This window comes from Mesoplodon bidens (genome assembly GCF_964165515.1).
Source record: "Mesoplodon bidens genome assembly, chromosome: 1".
Taxonomy (NCBI): Eukaryota; Metazoa; Chordata; class Mammalia; order Artiodactyla; family Ziphiidae; genus Mesoplodon; species Mesoplodon bidens.
Genome location: NC_138176.1, coordinates 183,473,073 through 183,493,612, shown reverse-complemented (window position 1 = coordinate 183,493,612; position 20,540 = coordinate 183,473,073). Strand labels below are relative to the sequence as shown.

At 40.3% G+C, this 20,540-nt stretch overlaps 1 protein-coding gene across 1 annotated transcript in view; it reads left to right on the top strand.

Moving 5' to 3' along the window:
- SCARB2 (scavenger receptor class B member 2) overlaps positions 1-20,540 on the top strand; it is a 67,291-nt gene that overhangs the window by 39,021 nt on the left and 7,730 nt on the right. The window contains exons 3-9 of the mRNA XM_081245133.1: positions 791-938; positions 1,756-1,944; positions 7,377-7,468; positions 11,148-11,267; positions 15,148-15,317; positions 18,252-18,370; positions 19,798-19,871. Of these exons, the coding sequence (XP_081101259.1) occupies positions 791-938; positions 1,756-1,944; positions 7,377-7,468; positions 11,148-11,267; positions 15,148-15,317; positions 18,252-18,370; positions 19,798-19,871 (912 nt within the window). The remainder of the gene's footprint in view (positions 1-790; positions 939-1,755; positions 1,945-7,376; positions 7,469-11,147; positions 11,268-15,147; positions 15,318-18,251; positions 18,371-19,797; positions 19,872-20,540) is intronic.

Below are 20,540 nucleotides of genomic sequence, written 5' to 3'. Positions count from 1 at the left end.
CAATTTAGTGACCATCTACTATGGACCAGGCAGGCTCAGGACTGGCATGAGGCATTTGATGGACAAAACATCAGTCCTGTTTTTATGTAAAATTTTGATATTTTGTTCATCATAAATTTTTAGCATTAATTTTGATCTTTTTAAATTGCGTTAAAGTATTATTTGTTTTGACTACTGAGTGTTCGGGCCCTCTTACATTTTGTAGCCAAGGCAGGTGCATCACTTCCCTCACCCTAGTCTCAGGCCTGGCACCAGACACTTCCTACCAACTTTGCTAATACCTCATGTGGGGGCACTCACAGGCACCAAGCTGAAATGGATATCAAAACCAGGAGTGAACTCCTCTCATTTACTAAACCTTAGGCATTCGTTTTGTTAAATGGATTTTTAATTGAATTCAACTTAGAAATAAAAAGACATTGGTAAACGCATTGAAATTGAAACTGAATCTATGAACTGAAAAATTTGAAAATATTTCAGGACCAAACTATAACCCAGGAGAGAGTTCACTGGCTTTGATTCCCTAGTTAAGGTGACCCTTGACCATTGCATTTCCCAAATTATGGGGGGAAAGAATGAAAACAACACTTTTTGCCCTCTCTCCGGGGCCTCATTTCCTTTCCACATTATAGCTTAAGTCTCCAGTGTTTAGGGAGTCAGTATCTGCAGTCTCCCCCAATATGGGTTGTATTGGGAATGTTATATTGAAAATAACTTTGATGCTGAAAGAAAGGAAAAGTATTACTTAGTAAAGTGTTGCCTATTTTCAAACAAAATCCTCTTCTTTTAGGGAACTCAGAAACAAAGAAGATATTCAATTTGGAGATAATGGAACAACAATATCTGCCGTGAGCAACAAGGCCTATGTTTTTGAACGAGATAAATCTGTTGGAGACCCTAAAATTGACTTACTTAGAACATTAAATATTCCTGCATTGGTAAGTAGGCATTTTAAATCTCATTATTGTGGATTTTAGAAGAAAGGAAAAAGCTAAGTTAAGGCCATTATGGTTTTACCTTTAGGAGCTATTAAGTTATATATATATGTGTGTGTGTGTATATACATATCCTGTGGTAGTCCATTTTAAATGTTTATATATATGTGTGTGTGTGTGTGTGTGTGTGTATATTTATATTTTCCCCCCTTCTTTAAAGTTCGTTTCAGACTTTTTTTGAGGTCTTTCAAATGTGGTCTTTTCAAATGGTGACAAAATGTAAGTTTTAGGATTTTTTTTACAGTTTCCTCCTGTGTGTTCACATGAGGCCCAGGAGACTTCTTCTATCCCCTCTGAGGTTCCCACTCCAACTCCTGGGTGACCGCTACATATGCAGCTGGACACTTATGGTGGACCCAGGACCTGGAAAGTATTAGATCCCAGGTCTGGCCCTGCCCAGCTGGCTAGTGGGGCAGAGTTTATGGGGACCCAGCCTCTAACCCTGATCGGGAGGAAGATGGTACCACCCTGTGGCTAAAGATGCCAATATATTGCAAGAGTTTCTCCCCTTCCGTGGTGTTGGGAGAACTCAGAGTTGCGAGTGAGGATGCTAAGATGACAGTTACAAAACGTAATACTGAGAAAGGACAATAAGTGAAGAGTCTTATTCGTCACACTCAGCCAGAGAGGAGCTCTTTGGTTAACCTCTCAGCTGTTTGATCTCAAGGTTTTACATTTACGTTTGCAGCCCCCTTTGCTGAAGGGGCAGTAGGAGAGTGGGGTGGGGACACTGCTCTCTGAACGTGCCTGTGTTCCTCAGACCGCCATGGAATGGGCCCAGCTACCCTTTCTCCACGAGCTCATCGAGGCCCTGTTGAAGGCCTATCAGCAGAAGCTCTTTGTGACCCACACGGTGGATGAATTGCTCTGGGGCTACAAAGATGAGATCTTATCCCTCATCAACATTTTCAAACCTGACATCTCTCCCTATTTTGGCCTGTTCTATGGGGTAAGTCAATTTTTCTTTTCAGAGATTCTTTGTTCAGCTGAGGAGGAGAGCATTCCAAGCCAGATTTTATCTTCACTTGGGGTTTCTTCTAGGAGAAGACCAAAGTTGCATGGAATCCTCGATCTCTTGTAGAGTATGTGAAAAATAAGAAAGTGCTTTAGTAGGGAAAAAAAAAAAAAAAAACCTCTCCCACAATTTCAACGTGCTACCAGTGCTGACTTTGAATGAGTGTCACTATGAAAAATATATAGAGTGTGCTGTGCCATTAATCAGGTGCAGTCTTTCAAAGTGTCATAAGTTTCAGTGATCAATGCCGAGTCTTGTTTTGATGACTTGGAGGCTAAACCCATGGATCAGTCTGACAGAGGCAAATAAGAAACTAAACTGGGACATGATAGTCCATTAGGGGTGGGAGCTACTTGTTCGATTTTTAGACATCTTATTTGTGAAAGAGGCTGGATAATTTGAAACTCTTTGTGTCCCTCGTCTATGATTTCTTTTGTTTATAAGTGGAATTTTGTATCATTTTTTGTAGATTTTATTTACTTTGGCTTGAACCCCAAAATATCAGCATTCAAGTAATTATTATTCAAAGCATATGTTATTGCTGCCTGAGCTTCAAATGAATTAAAATTAAAAGCAATTAAAAATCTATCCTCCCCCCCCCAAAAAAAAAAAAACTTGATTAAAATGGATAGTTGGAAGGTTGGTAAATGACAAACTTAAACTCAGGAAGAGATGGAGGTTCAGGACAGGATGTGGAATTATGATGAATTTCCCTATCTTTAAATTTGTGGTTATTCTCTGGGTCTAACTACTGGAGAACCTCACCCTCATCATGTAATCTCTTAGCATTTCAGTTGCTTAGTGGTAATAATACTGCCCCTCTACCTTCAGGGATATATAAACTTAAAAACTGTTCAAACGAAATGGTAAACAACTTTTAAATATTATCTTTGCAAGAGGAGGGTGGTCCTAGGAGTAGGGCCCCACCAACCCTAAATCCTTCACTCTGGGCAAGCAGACCCAACAGATGTTCCCTAGAAGCTTCCATCTCACAGGAGCCAGCTTCCACAGGACCAGAGGAAGCACCGATTTCTTGTTAAGCTGTGACTAGACTCCCTTCTAGAAATAATTTCCGGGAAACTTCCTGCAGAAGGATACAAAGGTTTCCTTAAGCCCCCTTTGGTCCCGGTGGCTACCATCCATCTGCCAAGTAGATCCTGTTCCTAATACCTCAGTATTTCTCTGATAACTTTTATTGTATAGCTTGCTTTTTGTTTTTACACTGACCTCATCAAACTTATAACTAATATCCTTAAATACCTGTTAAAAATGTAACTCACATTTACAGACAGATTTAAAAATTGGCACTTTTGCTTTCCCGTGGCAAGGATGTGTGGTTTTACTTTATATTTTTTCTCTCTCTGCCTCTCCTCGCAAGCACCACTGTAGCTCTACAAGGCCCTGTTAGTGAAAAGCCCTGGCATTGCTCAGTTAGATTAGCACCTGGTATAGATTTCCCACATGCAGGAACAGAGCATGAGACTTAGACTCAGAGGGCCTGGATTTGCATTCTGACTTTCTCGCTCAATAGCTATGGGACTTTCCTGAACCTCAGCTTCATCATTTGTAACTTGAGGCTAAAGGTATCTACCCTTCAAAGATTGCTTAGAATGGCCAAATGAGAGTCCACAAAAGTGCTTTGCAAACTCTAAGTTGCAACACATTTTAGGAACCATTATTCTTCTTCCTCTCCATGACTGGCTCAAAATAAAGACCCTGAATTAATATGAATGACTGGTATATGTTTCCATTTTGGAACCAAATAAACTGTGTCTAGTGTTGTTGGTACAAAGGCAAAGGTGTTTCTTGTTCAGTTTTTCATCTGCTCTGGCCAATCCTGACTCTGTCTCCAGCAGCACAGAGGTCCATACTTGGGCCGTCATTCATTCAAGACTGGGACAGACCACGGGCTTCTGCGCCTCACTGGCCCCTCCTGCTCTGTACCCGTCTGAGCCGGGCCTCAAATCTTTCCTTAATCCCAGTGGCGTCTGCCACATTCCGCTCTGATCCCCTAGGCCTGTGTGCCCGTTCCACCTGCTCCAATACACGTTGTGATAAAAAAAGAAAACCTTAGTTAAGGCTGTTGAACACTTTTCCTTCAAAGACTTTAATGATGAAACAGCCAAACAATTAATGGTGCGGGACAGGGTGTGTGAGTGAGAAGGATGAGGTAATACAGACAGTGTTGGCACAGAGCTCCTGAGAACAAGGGACCTGGCTGAATATCAGGTGCTCTTCTTTGCATACTGGAAAGCAAATCAGCAAATCTTTACCCGTTGATTTTAGGGTACCTCTGTTTTCCTTGGCATAAGAGAGTTCAAGCACCTCCCAGTGAATGTGGGTTCTTGGATGTCTAAAGCGATGGTGGCTGGGGAGTATCCTTGAGAGGTCAGCCAGTCCAGCCAGTTGTACTGGGAGGAGGGATTACGCATGTATTACGCTAGTGGTATGAATGTTGTCTTATTCTTAGAACATTTCTCAGCCTCCTGCAGTAATATGTTCCTCGTATTCAACCCACAACCCTACTGCAATAACACAAAACCTATTTATTCCTGCTTGTTCTCAAATAACAAAAGTTCTAGCAAGTAACAGGGAAGCATTGACATTCAGGGTCTGACTCTTGGGCCAGTAACAGCTGGGGAGGACTCTTGGACATACTCTGAAATATTTAAATGCTTAACCACTTAGCTTAACCCACATCTGAGTTCATTGGAGAACTTCAAGAAGTAGCACAAGCATTTTTTAAATTTGGTGGTTCAGCACTTTTTATGTGAATTCGCTTCTAAACTGTTGTACGTTCATATTGTTGCCCTTAAAGAGGAGTCCTTTCTCATACCTTAAAGTCATGTAAAATTTCATATGTGGAACACAACATGACTATTATGTATGTGGACCATGTTGATATATTGACATAGCTGGTGAAGTAGTGTCAAGTGATAAAAAGAAGAACCCAAGTAGGCAAAAAAATTGAAAAGAGAATTCACAAATGGTATGAATGTTTTTTTAAGGAAAATGACTGAATGAAAAAAAGAGTTCAACCTTAGTGAATACAGAAATTCGAAAAGACATAAGAAACCCCTTTTTTGTTGATCCAATAAGCAAAGTTTAACAAAAGGCATTTGGAGAATGTAAACTGATTTATCTTGCTGTTTCCACTGGGTGACCTTGAGCAACTTGATACTATGTTTCAAAAGTTTAAAAAATGTTCATGTTCTTTTATCTGGCAATTTCACTTTTAGTGATCTATTTAGAAAATAAAAGCACGGAAAATGTTTTTAGTCATAAAGATATTCATACATTATTTATAGTAGCAAAACAATTCAAAACTAAATATCCAATAATAAGAAAATGGTTAAATTATTTCCACATAATATTATGGAGTCATTAAGCTGTACCTAGGAAGAACTTTCGATAATACAGGCAATGTATTATACACATAAGTAAAGAAATTGTATATATGTATACACAATTGTATATATGTATAAAAATTGTGTATAGAAGATACTATATGTGTATGTTATATATAATATATCTTAGCTCTATAAACAAATTTTGTGTAGAAAAAAGACTGAAAAGAAACAGACCAAAATACTAAAAAATAAATACATGTATGTTGCTTCTTGAAGTCCTCCATTTAACTCAGATGTGGTCTAAACTAAGTGGTTAAGCATTTAAATGTTTCAGAGTAACCCATGCTATTTCCCAGAAATCAAAGCTCCATCCCAGATGAAGAACTTGTAAGAATGTACAGTGTGTCTGTCTGTGCCATTAAGAAGTGTAACTTGGACAGAATATACAGCTCAAGAAAACGTTAATTGAAAAATGGGATTATATTAATACCACTTTTTTTCTATTCAAGTATGATTGGGTCCTGGCCCTAGATTTATGCTTTTTTATTTTTTAATTGAGATATAATTCTCTTAACATAAAAGTCACCATTTAAAAGTGTACACTTCAGTGTTTTTTAGTATATTCACAAGGGTGTGCAACCACCAGCACTTTACAATTCCAGAGCATTTTAATCAGCCCCTCCCCCCCAAAAAACCCACAACTTGTTAGCAGTCATTTCCATTCCCCCCTCCCACCAGCTCCTGGTAACCATGAATCTACTTTCTATCTCTATGGATTTGCCTATTCTGGGCATCCATATAAATGGAATGAAATTCATATGAAATCATATAATATATGATCTTTTGTGTCTGGCTTCTTTTATTTAGTATAATGTTTAGAAGATGCATCCATGTTGTAGCATGTATCAGCACTTCATTCCTTTTTATGGCTGAGTAATATTCCATTGTATGGCTATACCACACTTTGTTTATCCATTCTTCAGTTGATGAATATTTGGTTAATTTCTGCTTTCTGGCTACTATGAATAATGCTGCACATGAACATTTGTGTACAAGTTTTTGTATGACCATTAGATATAAACCTTGGAGCGGAATTCTCTTGGGTATATCCATAGGAGTAGAATTTTGGAGTCATCTGGCAACATTATGTTTAACTTTTTGAGGAACTGCCAAACTGTATTCCACAGCAACTGCAACATTTTACATTCCTACCAGCAATGCAGGAAGGCTCTAGTTTCTCCACATCTTCACTAACAATTGTTCTTTTCCTTTTTTTTTAAATTGCCATCCTCATGGGTATGAAGTTGTATCTCATTGTGGTTTTGAATTGCATTTTTCTAATAGCTGACAATATTGAGCATCTTTTCATGTACTTATTGGCTATTTGTATATTTTCTTTGGAGAAATGTCTCTTCAAATCCTTTGTCCATTATTTAATTGGGCTCATACTTTTTAAAACCATAAAGTAATAATATGGTTAATATGGGATTTAGCAAAACAGTTACTACTGTATTCCCTAGTTGTGGTTCAGTCTCATGAGGCAGTTAGGCCCAACTAGGGCAGTTTCATACAGATTAAATGTGTTAGTTACTGTATCAGTTAGGGTTGTCTAGAAAGACACAATCAATGGAGATCTATATATCTGTTCAGGAATTTATATTAAGGAATTGTCTTATGCACTTGTGGGTCCTGGCAAGTGGCAAGTCTGAAATCCGTAGGACAGGCCAGCAGGCTGGAAGCCCAGGCAGGATTTCTATGTTTCAGTCTTGAGGAGAGAACTCCTTTTTCTCCAGGAAACCTCAGACTTTGCTTTTAAAGGCTTCAACTGATTAAATGAGCCCACCCACATTATCAACAGTAATCTCCTTTACTGAAACCGAACTGATCACATCTACAAAATACAGCAACATCTAGAGTATTGTTTGACCAAACAACTGGCCACCATAGCCTAACCAAGTAAACACATGAAATGAACCATCACAGTTACCATAAATGACCATATTCTCTTATTTTCAGAAAAATGGGACTAATGATGGAGACTATGTTTTTCTAACTGGAGAAGACAATTACCTTAACTTTTCCAAGATTGTGGAATGGAATGGAAAAACGTAAGTCTAATGATTTATTGGTGTGATTATTTTTTCAATTTTCATTTAATTGAACGTCCACTTCTGCTTTATTTCAAAGAAGTTTAGCACTATCACTTTTTGGATGAAAAATCTATAAATTAAAAAAATCTATAATTATGTAAAATATCCTATAATATAAATAATATGCTATAAATATGTAAAATTATTATCTTGTAAACCAAGATTGGGGTAAGGTACTTCGCAAATTAAATATTAATGATAGGTAGGTTTCTCATGGTTAGTCATGAATCACAAGCCAATGAAAAGTTTTGCTCTTCCACTTAGTCATTGAATGATATGTAGCTGCAGCACAAATACTTCTCAAATCACTGCTTGTTTTGGGGGAAGGAGAGAGGTTCTTTTTTTAATTTAATTTAGTGATTCTGCATTGTTTGTGTATTTTTTTTAAGATGAAATACATTTGAGTTCAGCATTATAGCATTTCAAAATATTTTTAATGTTTATAATTTATAAACAAACTACCTCTAAAGAGGGACTGAGGCAGCTTGCAATAAAGCCACACATAAAGCAGAATGATATTTTTAAGTCATAGAAATTAGAAATCTTCGAGAGAAAAGGAGACTAGTTCTTCAGGAACTATGGTAAGAGGAATTTTGTTCTTGAACATTAAATTTACTTCGCAGCTTCCCAGAAATACAGGCAAGAAAACTGGCGTGGAATATTATCTGCACAACTTTTCTGTAAAGCAAAAACTGTTTTTAAATTTCAAGTTTATTTAAATTTTTTAAAACACACATATCCATGTACATACACATACATTTGCGCATGCATGAGGGTGCGCATGTGTGCACACACACACATTCCCGAGGATATAAGAACCCTAAAAGAATATGAGAAACTGGCAACAGTATTGCCTTTGGAGGGTTAACTAGATGACTGGGTACTGAGCTGGGAGGGAAATTTACTTGTAAACAGAATATAGCTGGATTTTGTTTTAAACCCAATCTGTTATTTTCTTTCCACATTTTGTTTCCATATTTTCTTTCTCCTTTTAATAGGAGAGTTTAATCCTTTTATATACATGTTGTAATTACTGATACATTTACAATATAATGATATATTATTTGATATATTTAGACCTATTTAGACATTATTATTTTTCACCCTTAGCTGGTTTATATCTATTCTACCCTTTGATTATCTTTAACAATTTTTTTTCTAACAGAATCTAAGGCTATCTATTATCTCTCTTCTTCAAATGAGACAATAACTTTACCCATTTCTTAATACCCACACCTTTTATGTTATTCTTGTCTACAACTTGTTTCACCTTCTTCAGAAGCCAAATTAAGTAAAATTTCATTATTTTTGTAGTAAATAATTAAATATACCAACATATTTTATTAATTTATTATTATTTTTCCTTCTCACATCTTCCCCTTGGATTTAGTTTTCTTCTTGCTGAAGGTCATTAGTACAGTGGTTCTTAAACAGGGGCAATTTTGCTCTCTAGAGGACATTTGGTGATGCCTGGACACATTTTTGGTTGTCACAACTGGAGGTTGCTACTGGCATCTACTGGGTGGAGACCTGGGATGCTGTTAACCATCCTGCAGTGTACAGAACAGTCCCCCACAAAGAATTAATCAGTCTCAAAATGTTACTAGGTTGGGAAACACTCTATTAGTAGTTCCTTCAGTGAGGATCTGTGGGTGGTAAACTTTCTTAGATTTTGCATATTTAAAAATATCTTTATTGCACTTTCAGCTGTTAATGGTTTTAGTTGGGTATAGAATTCTAGGTTGACAGTTCAGAATTATGAAGATGTTACTCCATTGGCTTTTGATATCTATCTTCTTCCTTGGCCTTTTGCAGTTTTACTGCAACATATCTAGATTTGAATTTATTTTATTTATTCTATTTGGCCCTTGGGGCATACTTTCAATCCAAGGTCTCGTATCTTTCTTAAATTTTGGAAAACTTTCAGCAATTATCTCTTAAATTATTGCTTCTCTGTTATTCACTGTGTTCTCACTACCCTCCCACAAACTCCTATTAAATATTTATTGGAGCCTCTTGATACATTCTCTGTGTCTTGATGCTTTAATTTTTAATCTTTCTGAGTTTATATTTGTATAAATTCCTTAGAGTGATCTTTCAGTTAGCCAGTTCTTTCCAACTACCTACAGTCTAGAGCTTATCCCTATATGGAGTTTTTCTTTCAGAAAACTTTTTTATTCTGTTTTTATTCTGAAGCTTTCTATTTTTCATTCTTTGGGTCTCTCTACTCTTATCTCATTCTTTTTTGTTTGTTTTTAATAATTTACCATTCTTTTTTATGGATGTTATTCTTCCATTTGTCTCTTTGAGGATACTAAACAACATATTTATTAGCCAGATTGTTCAATTATTTTAATTTCTTCTCAAGTGAATTCATTTTATTGTTGATTTTGTTGCCTATCTCTTAGTATAAGTTTCTTTCATTAAAAAAAATGTTGACCTGCAGAATAATTATTTGGGAAGTCTGTCTGTTATCTATCTATCCATCTATCCATTCAACCATCCATCCATCCTCTCACCTCTCCCTAGGTAACACTTTTGCAGTTGCCTCCATGCAGCCTACCTAGGAACCCCAACACCAGCACACATGGTGGGTCTCCACCTCACGATTACCCAGGGTTCATCACAGATCTGGCCAAAGAGGCAGCAGGCAGCTTGACTCAGGTTCTGGATGTGAGGCTGTGCCTGGGGCTTTCTGCCTCCCAGCAACTCAGCTTTGCTTTCTTCAGCCTCTCTCGCTGACCAGAAAATCCCTGCCCCCAGATCCTGGTTTCACACCCTTGATGGACCACTCTTAATCCTCATTAACCTCAGGAGCTAGACTTGTAGATCTTTCTCCTGGCTTCCAGACCTGCAGCCCAGTGGGCCGGCAGTTGTAGCCCTACTCACAACTTGGCAGTTAGCACCTTTCATTGTCTACGGAGATGTTCTTTTGTGTTTGAGTAGGGTGTAGACCTTTTAAATGTTCTCTTTTTTGTTCTATCAACCACTGCTCTGGAAGATGTCCTCAATTCACGAACTTAGAAGGCCACCTTGACCAGAAGTTAGAAGAATTACTATTTATTGCCTGTCCTTTCCTGTCTTTTGCACTTTATACCATTTTTCAAGGAATTAACTTTTAAAAACCCGCCATCTCAACTGTGCTGTCAGTGAGCATAAAGTTGATTCAAGGTTAAACTTTCTTGTGACCCAAAAGAAATCCTCCCTTAGTTGTTTGGAGGGGGAGACAGTTAATGCTCTGTCACAAATATTATCTCCCTGCAATATCTGTCCAGGGCTCATCTGTCCACGGGCTGGCTGTGAACAAAGCTACTGTAAATGCCAAATGGATCACTGCTTTAAGGAAGTGTGTATTCCCAAACCTCTACGTGAGATACTCTGTTTTAGAGGAAGGGAAGAAGGATTTTTGGCTGTTGCCTCTATCAGAATTGACTGGGGATCAGGGGCCTGCTTTTCCGCCTCTTGATCCAGTCCCCAACCAATACCACCCTTGTGTCTGCATATGAATAAGATTCTGTGGGTAGCCAGCTCCCGGTTGAGTCTTGAAAAGTCCTGACCATTAAAAAAAAAAAAAAAAAAAAAAAAAGCCTAAAATCAAGTGTGACCCTCTGGACTCTTTCTTGTCTCCCAATGACAGGTCTCTTGACTGGTGGACAGCAGACGAGTGCAATATGATCAACGGAACAGACGGAGATTCTTTTCACCCATTAATCACCAAAGACGAAGTCCTTTATGTCTTCCCATCTGATTTTTGCAGGTAAGAACCTGAAAAATAAGTCCTTTGACTGTAAGACCACCAAAAATGTGAGGAATTATATATAGTTGCACTTATTTGGTGAGGATATGTATGCTTAGTGAGTGATCAACGATGATGGCATATTGAGAAACAGTGAAGTGTAGTGGTTCACAGCACTAACTCCAGAGCCCGGCTGTGTTGGTTTGAATACCAGCTCCACCACTTACAGCTGTGTGACCTTGGGAACATTATTTAACCACTCTGTGCCTAACTTTCCTCATTTGTGAAATAAGGATAGAAAGAGTTGCCTACCTTGGGAGTTGTTTTGAGGACAAACGAGTTACTTTAATAAAATACTCAGCCCAGGGCCTGTCACACTGTAAATAACCTTAAATGTTAGCTCTTTGTTATTATGGTATGCTCTGTCAGGTGTGAAATTTGCCCTGGTCTTCTTCCGGTCAACAGGTGATCGCTCCATAGAAGGTAAAGAAAGCATACTGCGGTCCATATTTCAGAGATCATAGGTCTTTGCTGAGCTCTGACCTTCCCATTGATCCCATCTGCTCACACGTGGCCCGCAACCTCTCCCTGGCTCCCACCTGCTGTTTCTCTCCAGATGCGTGTGATGAAGTCCCCTCTGTGGCAGGAAGGCCTCCTGCTCTGTGACCTGATTCCCAGCTCCCTGTCCTCACTGCTGCTTCTCCCGCCCTTCACCCTAAAACCGCTCAGCTGAGAGGCTGATCACACAGCCTCCCTTTCCTCTCCCACTCACTCCTGCAAGGCTTTTCGTGAGACTTCTCCTCCGTCAGAAGTAATCTAGTTGCCTTTGATGCTATGGAGTCAATATTCTCAAGGTCAGCTGTTCTTCTGGCTTTCATATCTCACACAACTGAGCACCTCAGTCAGCCCTGCCAGAATCACTATAAATCTCCCTCCTCTCTTGCACTGAATCAGTCACCAAGTGGGATCCGTCCTCAGAAAGAGCTCTGCTTTCACTCCATCCCTGCTCTCTGTGTCGCGGTGCAGACCCTTTCCAGCTTTCACGCGGGATATCTCAGTCCCCTTCCATCCAGCTGCTCTCTTCAGTCAATATTTGTGAAAGGACTGAAGGAAGAGAAAATATGTTTGGGTGCAATGGGTGAGACAAAGAAATTTCGGAGGGTAGTAGGAGGCTTATTAAAGATAGGGCACAGAGGAAACTCATTCTTGTTTGGTACCACTACTTCTGAAGAGCCACTTGGCAACGCTTGGTAAAGCCAAAGACGTGCAAACCCCATGATTCCGCACTTCTCTCCTGTGAAGGTTCCTTGACCTGAAGAACTAATGTACATACATGAAGGAGATTTAGACAGAAAAGTTCACTGCAACATGGATTGTAGTTAGGAAAAATTGGAAGTGTCAACGGAAATAATAAACGGTCTATAATAGGAGTGGAAAAGAGTTTTATCTGAGCCAAACTGAGGACTGTAGCCTAGGAGACACTGATTCAAGGAGCACTTGAATTGTGTTTTATCAGACTACAAAATGGGGGAGACGTACAAAGGCAAAAACCTCAAGGTTGCAGTTAGTTACGTGAGTTGTTTATCAAGAATTATAACTGGAGCTGGCAAGAAGTAAGAGTGCTTGTTAAGCAAGGATTGGTTAGGATCTGAAATGGTTGCATAGTTACCCGGGGAGACCTTGGTTGCAGCTGGCCACTGCTAGCAGATACTGTTTTGAGAATGGCTAGTGGTGTCCTTGAGTTTGATGCAGTTGAGAAAATTCAAGTTCTCAGTGATGCAGGAATGTGTCTGAAGCCACATCCACAATGGCAGCGCAGCTCCATCCTGAATGTGTGACCCACAATTACTCCATTTTGATTTTTAAACGCATTCTTTTCTTTAATGGTTAAAGCAGATGTACAATGCGTGTTTGACAGGCTATAAGAGAGGCTGTTCTCATTAGCATAAAGTTTAAGTTAAATCATGTGTAAGCCAGAATAACTTCCCCATATCTCAATATGTGAAAATTCCTTCCATCCAAAGCAATCTAAGTGCCTGTGGAAGGGAAAATATAAATAAATAATGGGGCTTCCCTGGTGGCACAGTGGTTAGGATTCTGCCTGCCAGGGCAGGGGACATGGGTTTGAACCCTGGTCCGGGAAGATCCCACATGCCACGGCAGAACTAAGCCTGTGCACCACAACTACTGAGCCTGGGCTCTGTAGCCGCGAGCCACAGCTACTGAGCCCACGCACTGCAACTACTGAAGCCCGCACACTAGAGCCCGTGCTCCGCAACAAGAGGAGCCACCACAATGAGAAGCCCGTGCACGTCAATGAAGAGCAGCCCCTGCTCGCCACAACTAGAAGCCTGCGCGCAGCAACGAAGACCCATCGCAGCCAAAAATCAAACCGAACAAACAAAAAGTTTAAAGATAAATAAATAAATAATGGGGTATTTGTTTGATAGAATATCATATTAAAAGTAAAATATAACAACCAGAGCCATGTACATTAATGCAATAAATCTTAAAAATATAATGTTGAAGGAAGAAGCAAACTGTAAAAGAGAATATGGTATACTGTTTATATAACATTTAGAAATAACAAACAGTGCCACAAGTTGTTTATGAATATGAAAGTATAAAGACCTGCATGGGAATGATAAACCCCAAATTCAGGATAGCGGTTACCTCTGGGGATGCAGAGGACCAGAATCAGGAGTGTTATGCAGAGAGCTTCAGTTGTGTCCGTAAATATACATTTTATTGATCTAAGTGGTATTTGTTATAAAAGGTACTTACTATAGTATTTTCTCTGTTTTTCTGTTTGCTTAAGATTTTCATGAAAAAATGCTATGGGGTGGGATGCGCAGTGGAAGGCAACTCCTGTAAGTCACAACCCAGGGAGAGATGTGTGCCCCCTGTGCTTCAGAGATGAAAAAGTGAGGCCCCAAAAGCAGTTCCCCTCAGCCTTTGGATGCCTTCAGATGCAGGGCTGAAGGATCAGTTACCACAATGTATGTGAAAAGTGCCTTGGCTGTCACTCAGGTGCTGTGCAAATAGAAGGGTGGTTAGTATCATAAGGGACCACTGTTTGAAACTCTGTAACCACTGAAGTCAGAATGACGTTGAACACCATTGAAATAAGTGACCTAGGCAAAATATGGAAACTATTTTTATTTGGGGGACATGGGTATCAAAGTATGTATTCTAATCAAGTATCTGTCTAATGGGGCACTTTTCCAGGCCTTCAGAATCTACCGGGCCACACCCTTTGCCAACTCTTCTGCTTTTGCTTTGCCTCTGCCTCACCCTGGCTTCCTCTGCTTTGCTTCTGCTTCATGCATACTGGCACGTGTCCATGCTAGTCTAGGCGACTCATTTCTTTCAGCACAAATATCCATTCTAACTCATTTTCTTGATTTCCTACCGCACATTATGTTTTTTTCTAAGCCTTGTTAAGATGTTAGCATAGTTGCTGCCTTTTTTTTTTTTTTTTTTTTTTTGCGGTACGCGGCCCTCTCACTGTTGTGGCCTCTCCCGTTGCGGAGCACAGGCTCCGGACGCACAGGCTCAGTGGCCATGGCTCACGGGCCCAGCCGCTCCGTGGCATGTGGGATCTTCCTGGACCGGGGCACGAACCCGTGTCCCCTGCATCAGCAGGTGGACTCTCAACCACTGCGCCACCAGGGAAGCCCTAGCTGCTGCTCTTAAACATCTTTCATTATAATCTGTCTCCTACTTTATTACATATTCAATGGGTTGAGCTCCTTTCAAGCTTTCTTTTGCCTCTTCATTTTCCACTTATCCTGTAAGCTTTTAGCCACGTTATACCCAAGAACGGTTGGCTAACTCACTGGTACGGGCAGATCATGCTGATGGGAGCTCACATTGACTTTTAATTCTTACTTCCTAACAGGTCAGTATATATAACTTTCAGTGACTTTGAGAGCGTACAGGGACTGCCTGCCTTGAGGTTTAAGGTGCCTGCAGAAATATTAGCCAATACCTCAGACAACGCTGGCTTCTGTATACCTAAAGGAAACTGCCTGGGCTCAGGAGTTTTGAATGTCAGCATCTGCAAGAACGGTAAGAACTCAGAGAGGGGACATGGGCAGGAGGGTCTGGATGCAGGATTGGTGTTCTTCAACAAAGAATGTTGTCAGCCCAATAGAAAGAGCGATTTTGACCTTTCAAGAATAACATTTTGTCAGAAACAGACTCACAGACATAGAAAACAGACTTATGGTTACCAAGGGGGAAAGCAGAGGGTATAAATTAGGAGTTTGGGATTAGCAGATACAAATTACTATATATAAAATAAAATAGAACAAGGTCCTACTGAATAGCACAGGGAACTATATTCAATATCTTGTAATAACCTATAAAGGAAGAGAATCTAAAAAAGAATATATATATATATATGTGTGTATAACTGAATCACTTTGCTGTATACCAGAAACGAACACAGCATTGTAAATCAACTGCAATTAAAAAAAAACGTTTTGTAACATGGCTATAGCATAGTTTTTTTTTTTTAAAAAAAGCATTGGCTTTCCTGTAATGATTTTTATTCCTAGATTGCTATGTTATGTATTTCCTGGGCAGTAGTTTAAGAGTTTGTTTTTCTTTTTCTTGAAACCGGTCCAGGGCCAGTGTTTCTTAATGTCTGAGCTAATCTGCTCCTTTCCGTGAATGAGGGAGAATGATCAGGGGTGCAGCTGACAGAAGCATTTTTTTCATCACGAGGACTAGTTTTTGCAATCATATGCTGCATAATATTCACAGTAGCCTTGCTAGATGGACAGCCAGTACCCTCTTTTCATAATTGTGGAAACCAGGGCTCAGAGAAGGAACAGGATTTTTATAAAATCCTTACTTCTGAGCAAATTCCTGCTAGAACTTAGGGTCTTCTCATATTTGTACTGTGATCTTTCTTAGGCTACAATTCTTGTTTAAAGTTTCTCTTGAGAAACTTTGTAACTCCTTTCTCTTGATTAAAGTTGTACTTTTTTCCTGAATAATGTGCTAACTTTTGCCCCCTTGTCCATTTGGTTTGAAAATCTCCTTTGGGGATAACCCTCCCTTTCCTTGTCTGATGCGGTCATGGCTCCCAAGCCTGACCTCAGAACTGTCTGGAGAATCATTAAAAACATCTGTCCCAGGGCCCACCTGCTAGCACCCCAGAATCTGTAGTTTTAATGAGCTTCATGTGATTCTCATGAAGGTGGTACCTGAGAGATTGGGAACCACTGTTCTGGGGAATACACACCCCTGACCTAGAGATCAGACGTCTCCTGCTGGCTCACTGGGAGATGGTCCTGAAATGGCACCTGCCCGATCAACCCATGTTTCTGTGGTTCAAGGCACATATGTAGACACATTTTTCTTGTTGTTTTGTTAACAGTCTGCTTCCTCAAGACGTTGATGTCAGAACCAACAGAAGCATTCTACTTTGCAACAGGCATACCTCTTGCTATAATCCTTTTCCTCTTGCCTGTTCTGTGTTCCCAGATGTGGACTGAAATATTACCCTTCAGGACTATCCTCAAGTGTTTTGCATTCCCCAGAGGAACATTCTGGCTAGTGGGATGAGTGAGCGTTCTGGAGTCAGGGGGATCTGGGGTTGAATTCTGTTTGTTAGCAAATTGGCCACATTGCTGAAGGAGGGTTCAAGACCGCCGTTTTCTCATCTGTAAAATGGGGGTGATTATAACTTCCTTGGAGGGTTGTGTGAAGGTTAGAGATAATGTATGTAAAACACTCAGGACAGTGTCTGACCCTTATTAAGTCCTTAACAGATCTTTAAAAATACATTTTAAAGGTCAGTGTAGGAAATTCCCTGGCGGCCCAGTGGTTAGGACTCTGCCCACTCACTGCTGAGGGCCTGGGTTCAATCCCTGGTCAGGGAGCTAAGATCCCACAAGCCACGTGGTGCAGCCAAAAAAATAAATAAATAAAGGTCAGCGTAGGTCACAAAGAAGGAAATCGTGTCTTCGTGAAACTGTGTAGCAACAGAGAGCAGAACTGTGTGTGTGACAAGTGAGGTGTCTGAGCCATGGGCTGGAGTATATGTGAGCAGACTTAAACTACTTGCCGTTAAGCTAATTTCTCCCAAAATGTATTTTCCTGGCAGCAGTTGTTGAGTCCCCCTCCTCTTTTCAAGAGCAAAAGCTATCAATAGAATAGGTTTCCTTTAATAACTTGCTTCTCTATTTGTTCTTTAAAATGAATTAGGAAAAAAAATTTTTTTAAAAAAAGGAAGGAAAAAAAAAAAACAGTGTCTTCCTGTGGGCAGACCTTGATCTAGTCAGAGGCTGCAGATGGCAGGACCAGGCAAAGGCTTAAAAAAATTCTGCATTGGGAATTCCCTGGCGGTCCAGTGGTTAGGGCTCCGTGCGTTCACTGCTGAGGGCTGGGGTTCAATACCTGGTCGGGGAACTAAGATGCCGCAAGATGCCTATTTTGGGTAAAACATAAACAGGAAAGCAGAAAAATAAGGGGGGAAAAAGTCCATTTACTGGTAGAGAATTACAGTTGAAACAAGTGCTTTAAAATGAGCCGTCCCTTATTCGATCAGAATTCTGCCTCCATCGCCTGAAAGCTGGATGTCTTGGGGAAATTTTATAACTTCTCTGAACCTCCCTTTCCTCAAATACAAAAGGAAGGAAATAGTTCTAACTTCATAGGACTGCTGGGAGCGTTAATTTAAATAATGTGTGTAAAGCATTTGTCTATTATAGGTTCAGCAAATGTTTGTTGAAGAATAAATGATTTAGCCAGGACTTCATTATCATATTATGATATAAAATAATGTAGGGGTAAATGAGATGTCAGAAGATGAAGTATAAATCCCAAGCTAAGAGATGTAGAATATACTTTTAGCCTGCCCCTCTCCCAAACCCAACTTTTCTGTGTATAGCTTTCCCCCTACTGAGGAACTGGATTTGTGGTCAGGAACTTTATATTCACCTTAGACTTTTAAGAACCTCACCATTCATTTCTGTTTTCCTCAAAATGCAGGTGCACCTATTATTATGTCTTTCCCACACTTCTACCAAGCAGATGAGAAGTTTGTTTCTGCCATAGAAGGCATGCACCCAAATAAGGAATATCATGAGACATTTGTGGACATTAATCCTGTGAGTACACACGTCTTCTTGGTTAAAAAACATACATTTTATTCTGTCTATACGGTGTTCACCAGCTTAGCCCTGGGTACTCTTGAGAAGTGTATTGTCTTCCTTCCATTCACATATTCAAGTGGAGGGAGATCAGCTCAGTGTGATGTGATGCAGAGTCTCATAGCCCTGTAATTGGAACGCTGAGTTGTATTGAGCTAATACGCAGAAATATCGGCAAACCCACTTTAACAAAAAAGCAACAGTGAAAGTCCCATCATTGGAAACAACTGGAATCGGACCGAGGTAACCTGGTCAGTCTTCTGTTGCCAAAAGACTGGACCTGAACATACACACATTCCTCTCACTGGGCCACGGATCAGCAGGGTGAAGACATTCCTCTGCTTACTCGCTGCCAGGAACGTTTTGGTTGAAATTTAAATGTATATATATTAGCTTCAGTCACTTTTGGCAAAACTCTTTATACAGGTGCTTTTGAGAGTTATGATATGACATCATTAATTTAAAAAGCATCAAATATATACATATTCCAATCCCGTATTCATAGAGGAGAAAACCTAAAAACCATGTTGAAAGGATGTGAGTATCATTTCACAATGTGAGAACCTTTCACTGTAGGGACTGAATTAAAGGTGAGCTATCTTCATTCTTGGGATTTTGAACACATGCATGGAACAGTCATGAACACATGCATGGAAGAGCCAGAACATTCTTTGAGCACAGCAACTTATGGGCATTTCACTCTTATCTACACTCCTTGCATTTATATTTGAGAAATCGGTGCTCTTATCCTTTTGTGAATAAGGTCAGGTGTGGTTTTCTCCCTTTTCTCTCTTAGATATCAGTCAGTTCCTTTTCAGTAGCCAAACCTTTTGTCACCAGGGTGAGGCACAACCCCACCCGCTTGGTGCAAAAGGTGGCGTGGCCATGGGTGGACAGTGCTGCGTCTGTCCTCCAGGCTCTGTTGGGTGCGCCTGGCCACACGTGGGCACCATTCTCTGGCTGTGACCACGTCCTCCTTGTAGCACTCTGGCCCTCCACCTGGAAACCCAGAGCCGACAGGGTATCTGCTGGATCTCCTTCCTGCCCGGGTCCTCTAGGGCTTTGCTGTTCACAGTGACAGCATTCTGCCCGATCTCAGGCCCCACCCCAGACCCACCAAATCAGAATCTGCATTTTAATAAGGTGCCCAAGGACTCGCATGCGTAGTAAAGTGTCAGAAACATTGGTCTACCAGGCAGCTAACACAATCCACAGTTCTCATTCTGTCCTGGGGAACAGTTTTCCCTCGTCCCACTCTGCCTAGCAAATGTGGCAGTGGCCGCCCTGTTTATCAGAACCACACAGAAACGGTGCTCTATCGACAAAAACGGTGTGTGTGGTTTTAATAAATCCTAACGTTTTCTTTCTACTTCTCTGATTCACAGTTGACTGGAATTATCCTAAGAGCAGCCAAGAGGTTCCAAATCAACGTTTATGTCAAAAAATTAGATGACTTTATGTAAGTTTTGCTTGTTTCTGCAGAGGCAGAGGGTGGTTTTGCTACATTGACTTTCTGGTGGGGTTGATGTCGAAACGGGTACAGCCCACTTCTAAGTCTGTTCACCCTGCCCTTCAGGGATGAGGCACGATCAGCATTGTCATGGGCAGCCTTGGTCTTGGAAGTTACTTATTTTACTTAACCAAACACTTATAGAATGCTTTCCATGGATCAGCCATTATTCTAAGTAGTTTACATACATTAACGCATTTGTTCCTCACAATAACCCTGTATTACCCCGTTTTACAGATGAGGAAACTGAGGCACAGAGTCTGCTCTTACCCACTCTGCTAAGCATTTCCCTCACCAGGACTCTGGCTGCCTCCCTCCCTCCCTTTGTTTCCACTGCTCCCACCCAGGCCCGCCACAAACCCTCCTGTGGATGGTTAAATACTCTGTGGAGTCCAGTGTACCCCCGCTCCATCTACTTAATTAGGATTCTCGAGTATAATCTCCTGCTCAGACTTTTCAGTGGAAATTGAGAAAATGATTTTATTCAATGTTGAATGAAAAAACAGAATGCAAAACTGTAATACATATCTATAATATATCTGTATTTATCTAATCTTTCTGTCTGCCTATCTATCATTCAAACTTGGTTGGCTCCCCCCATAAAATTTGCCAGGTTTA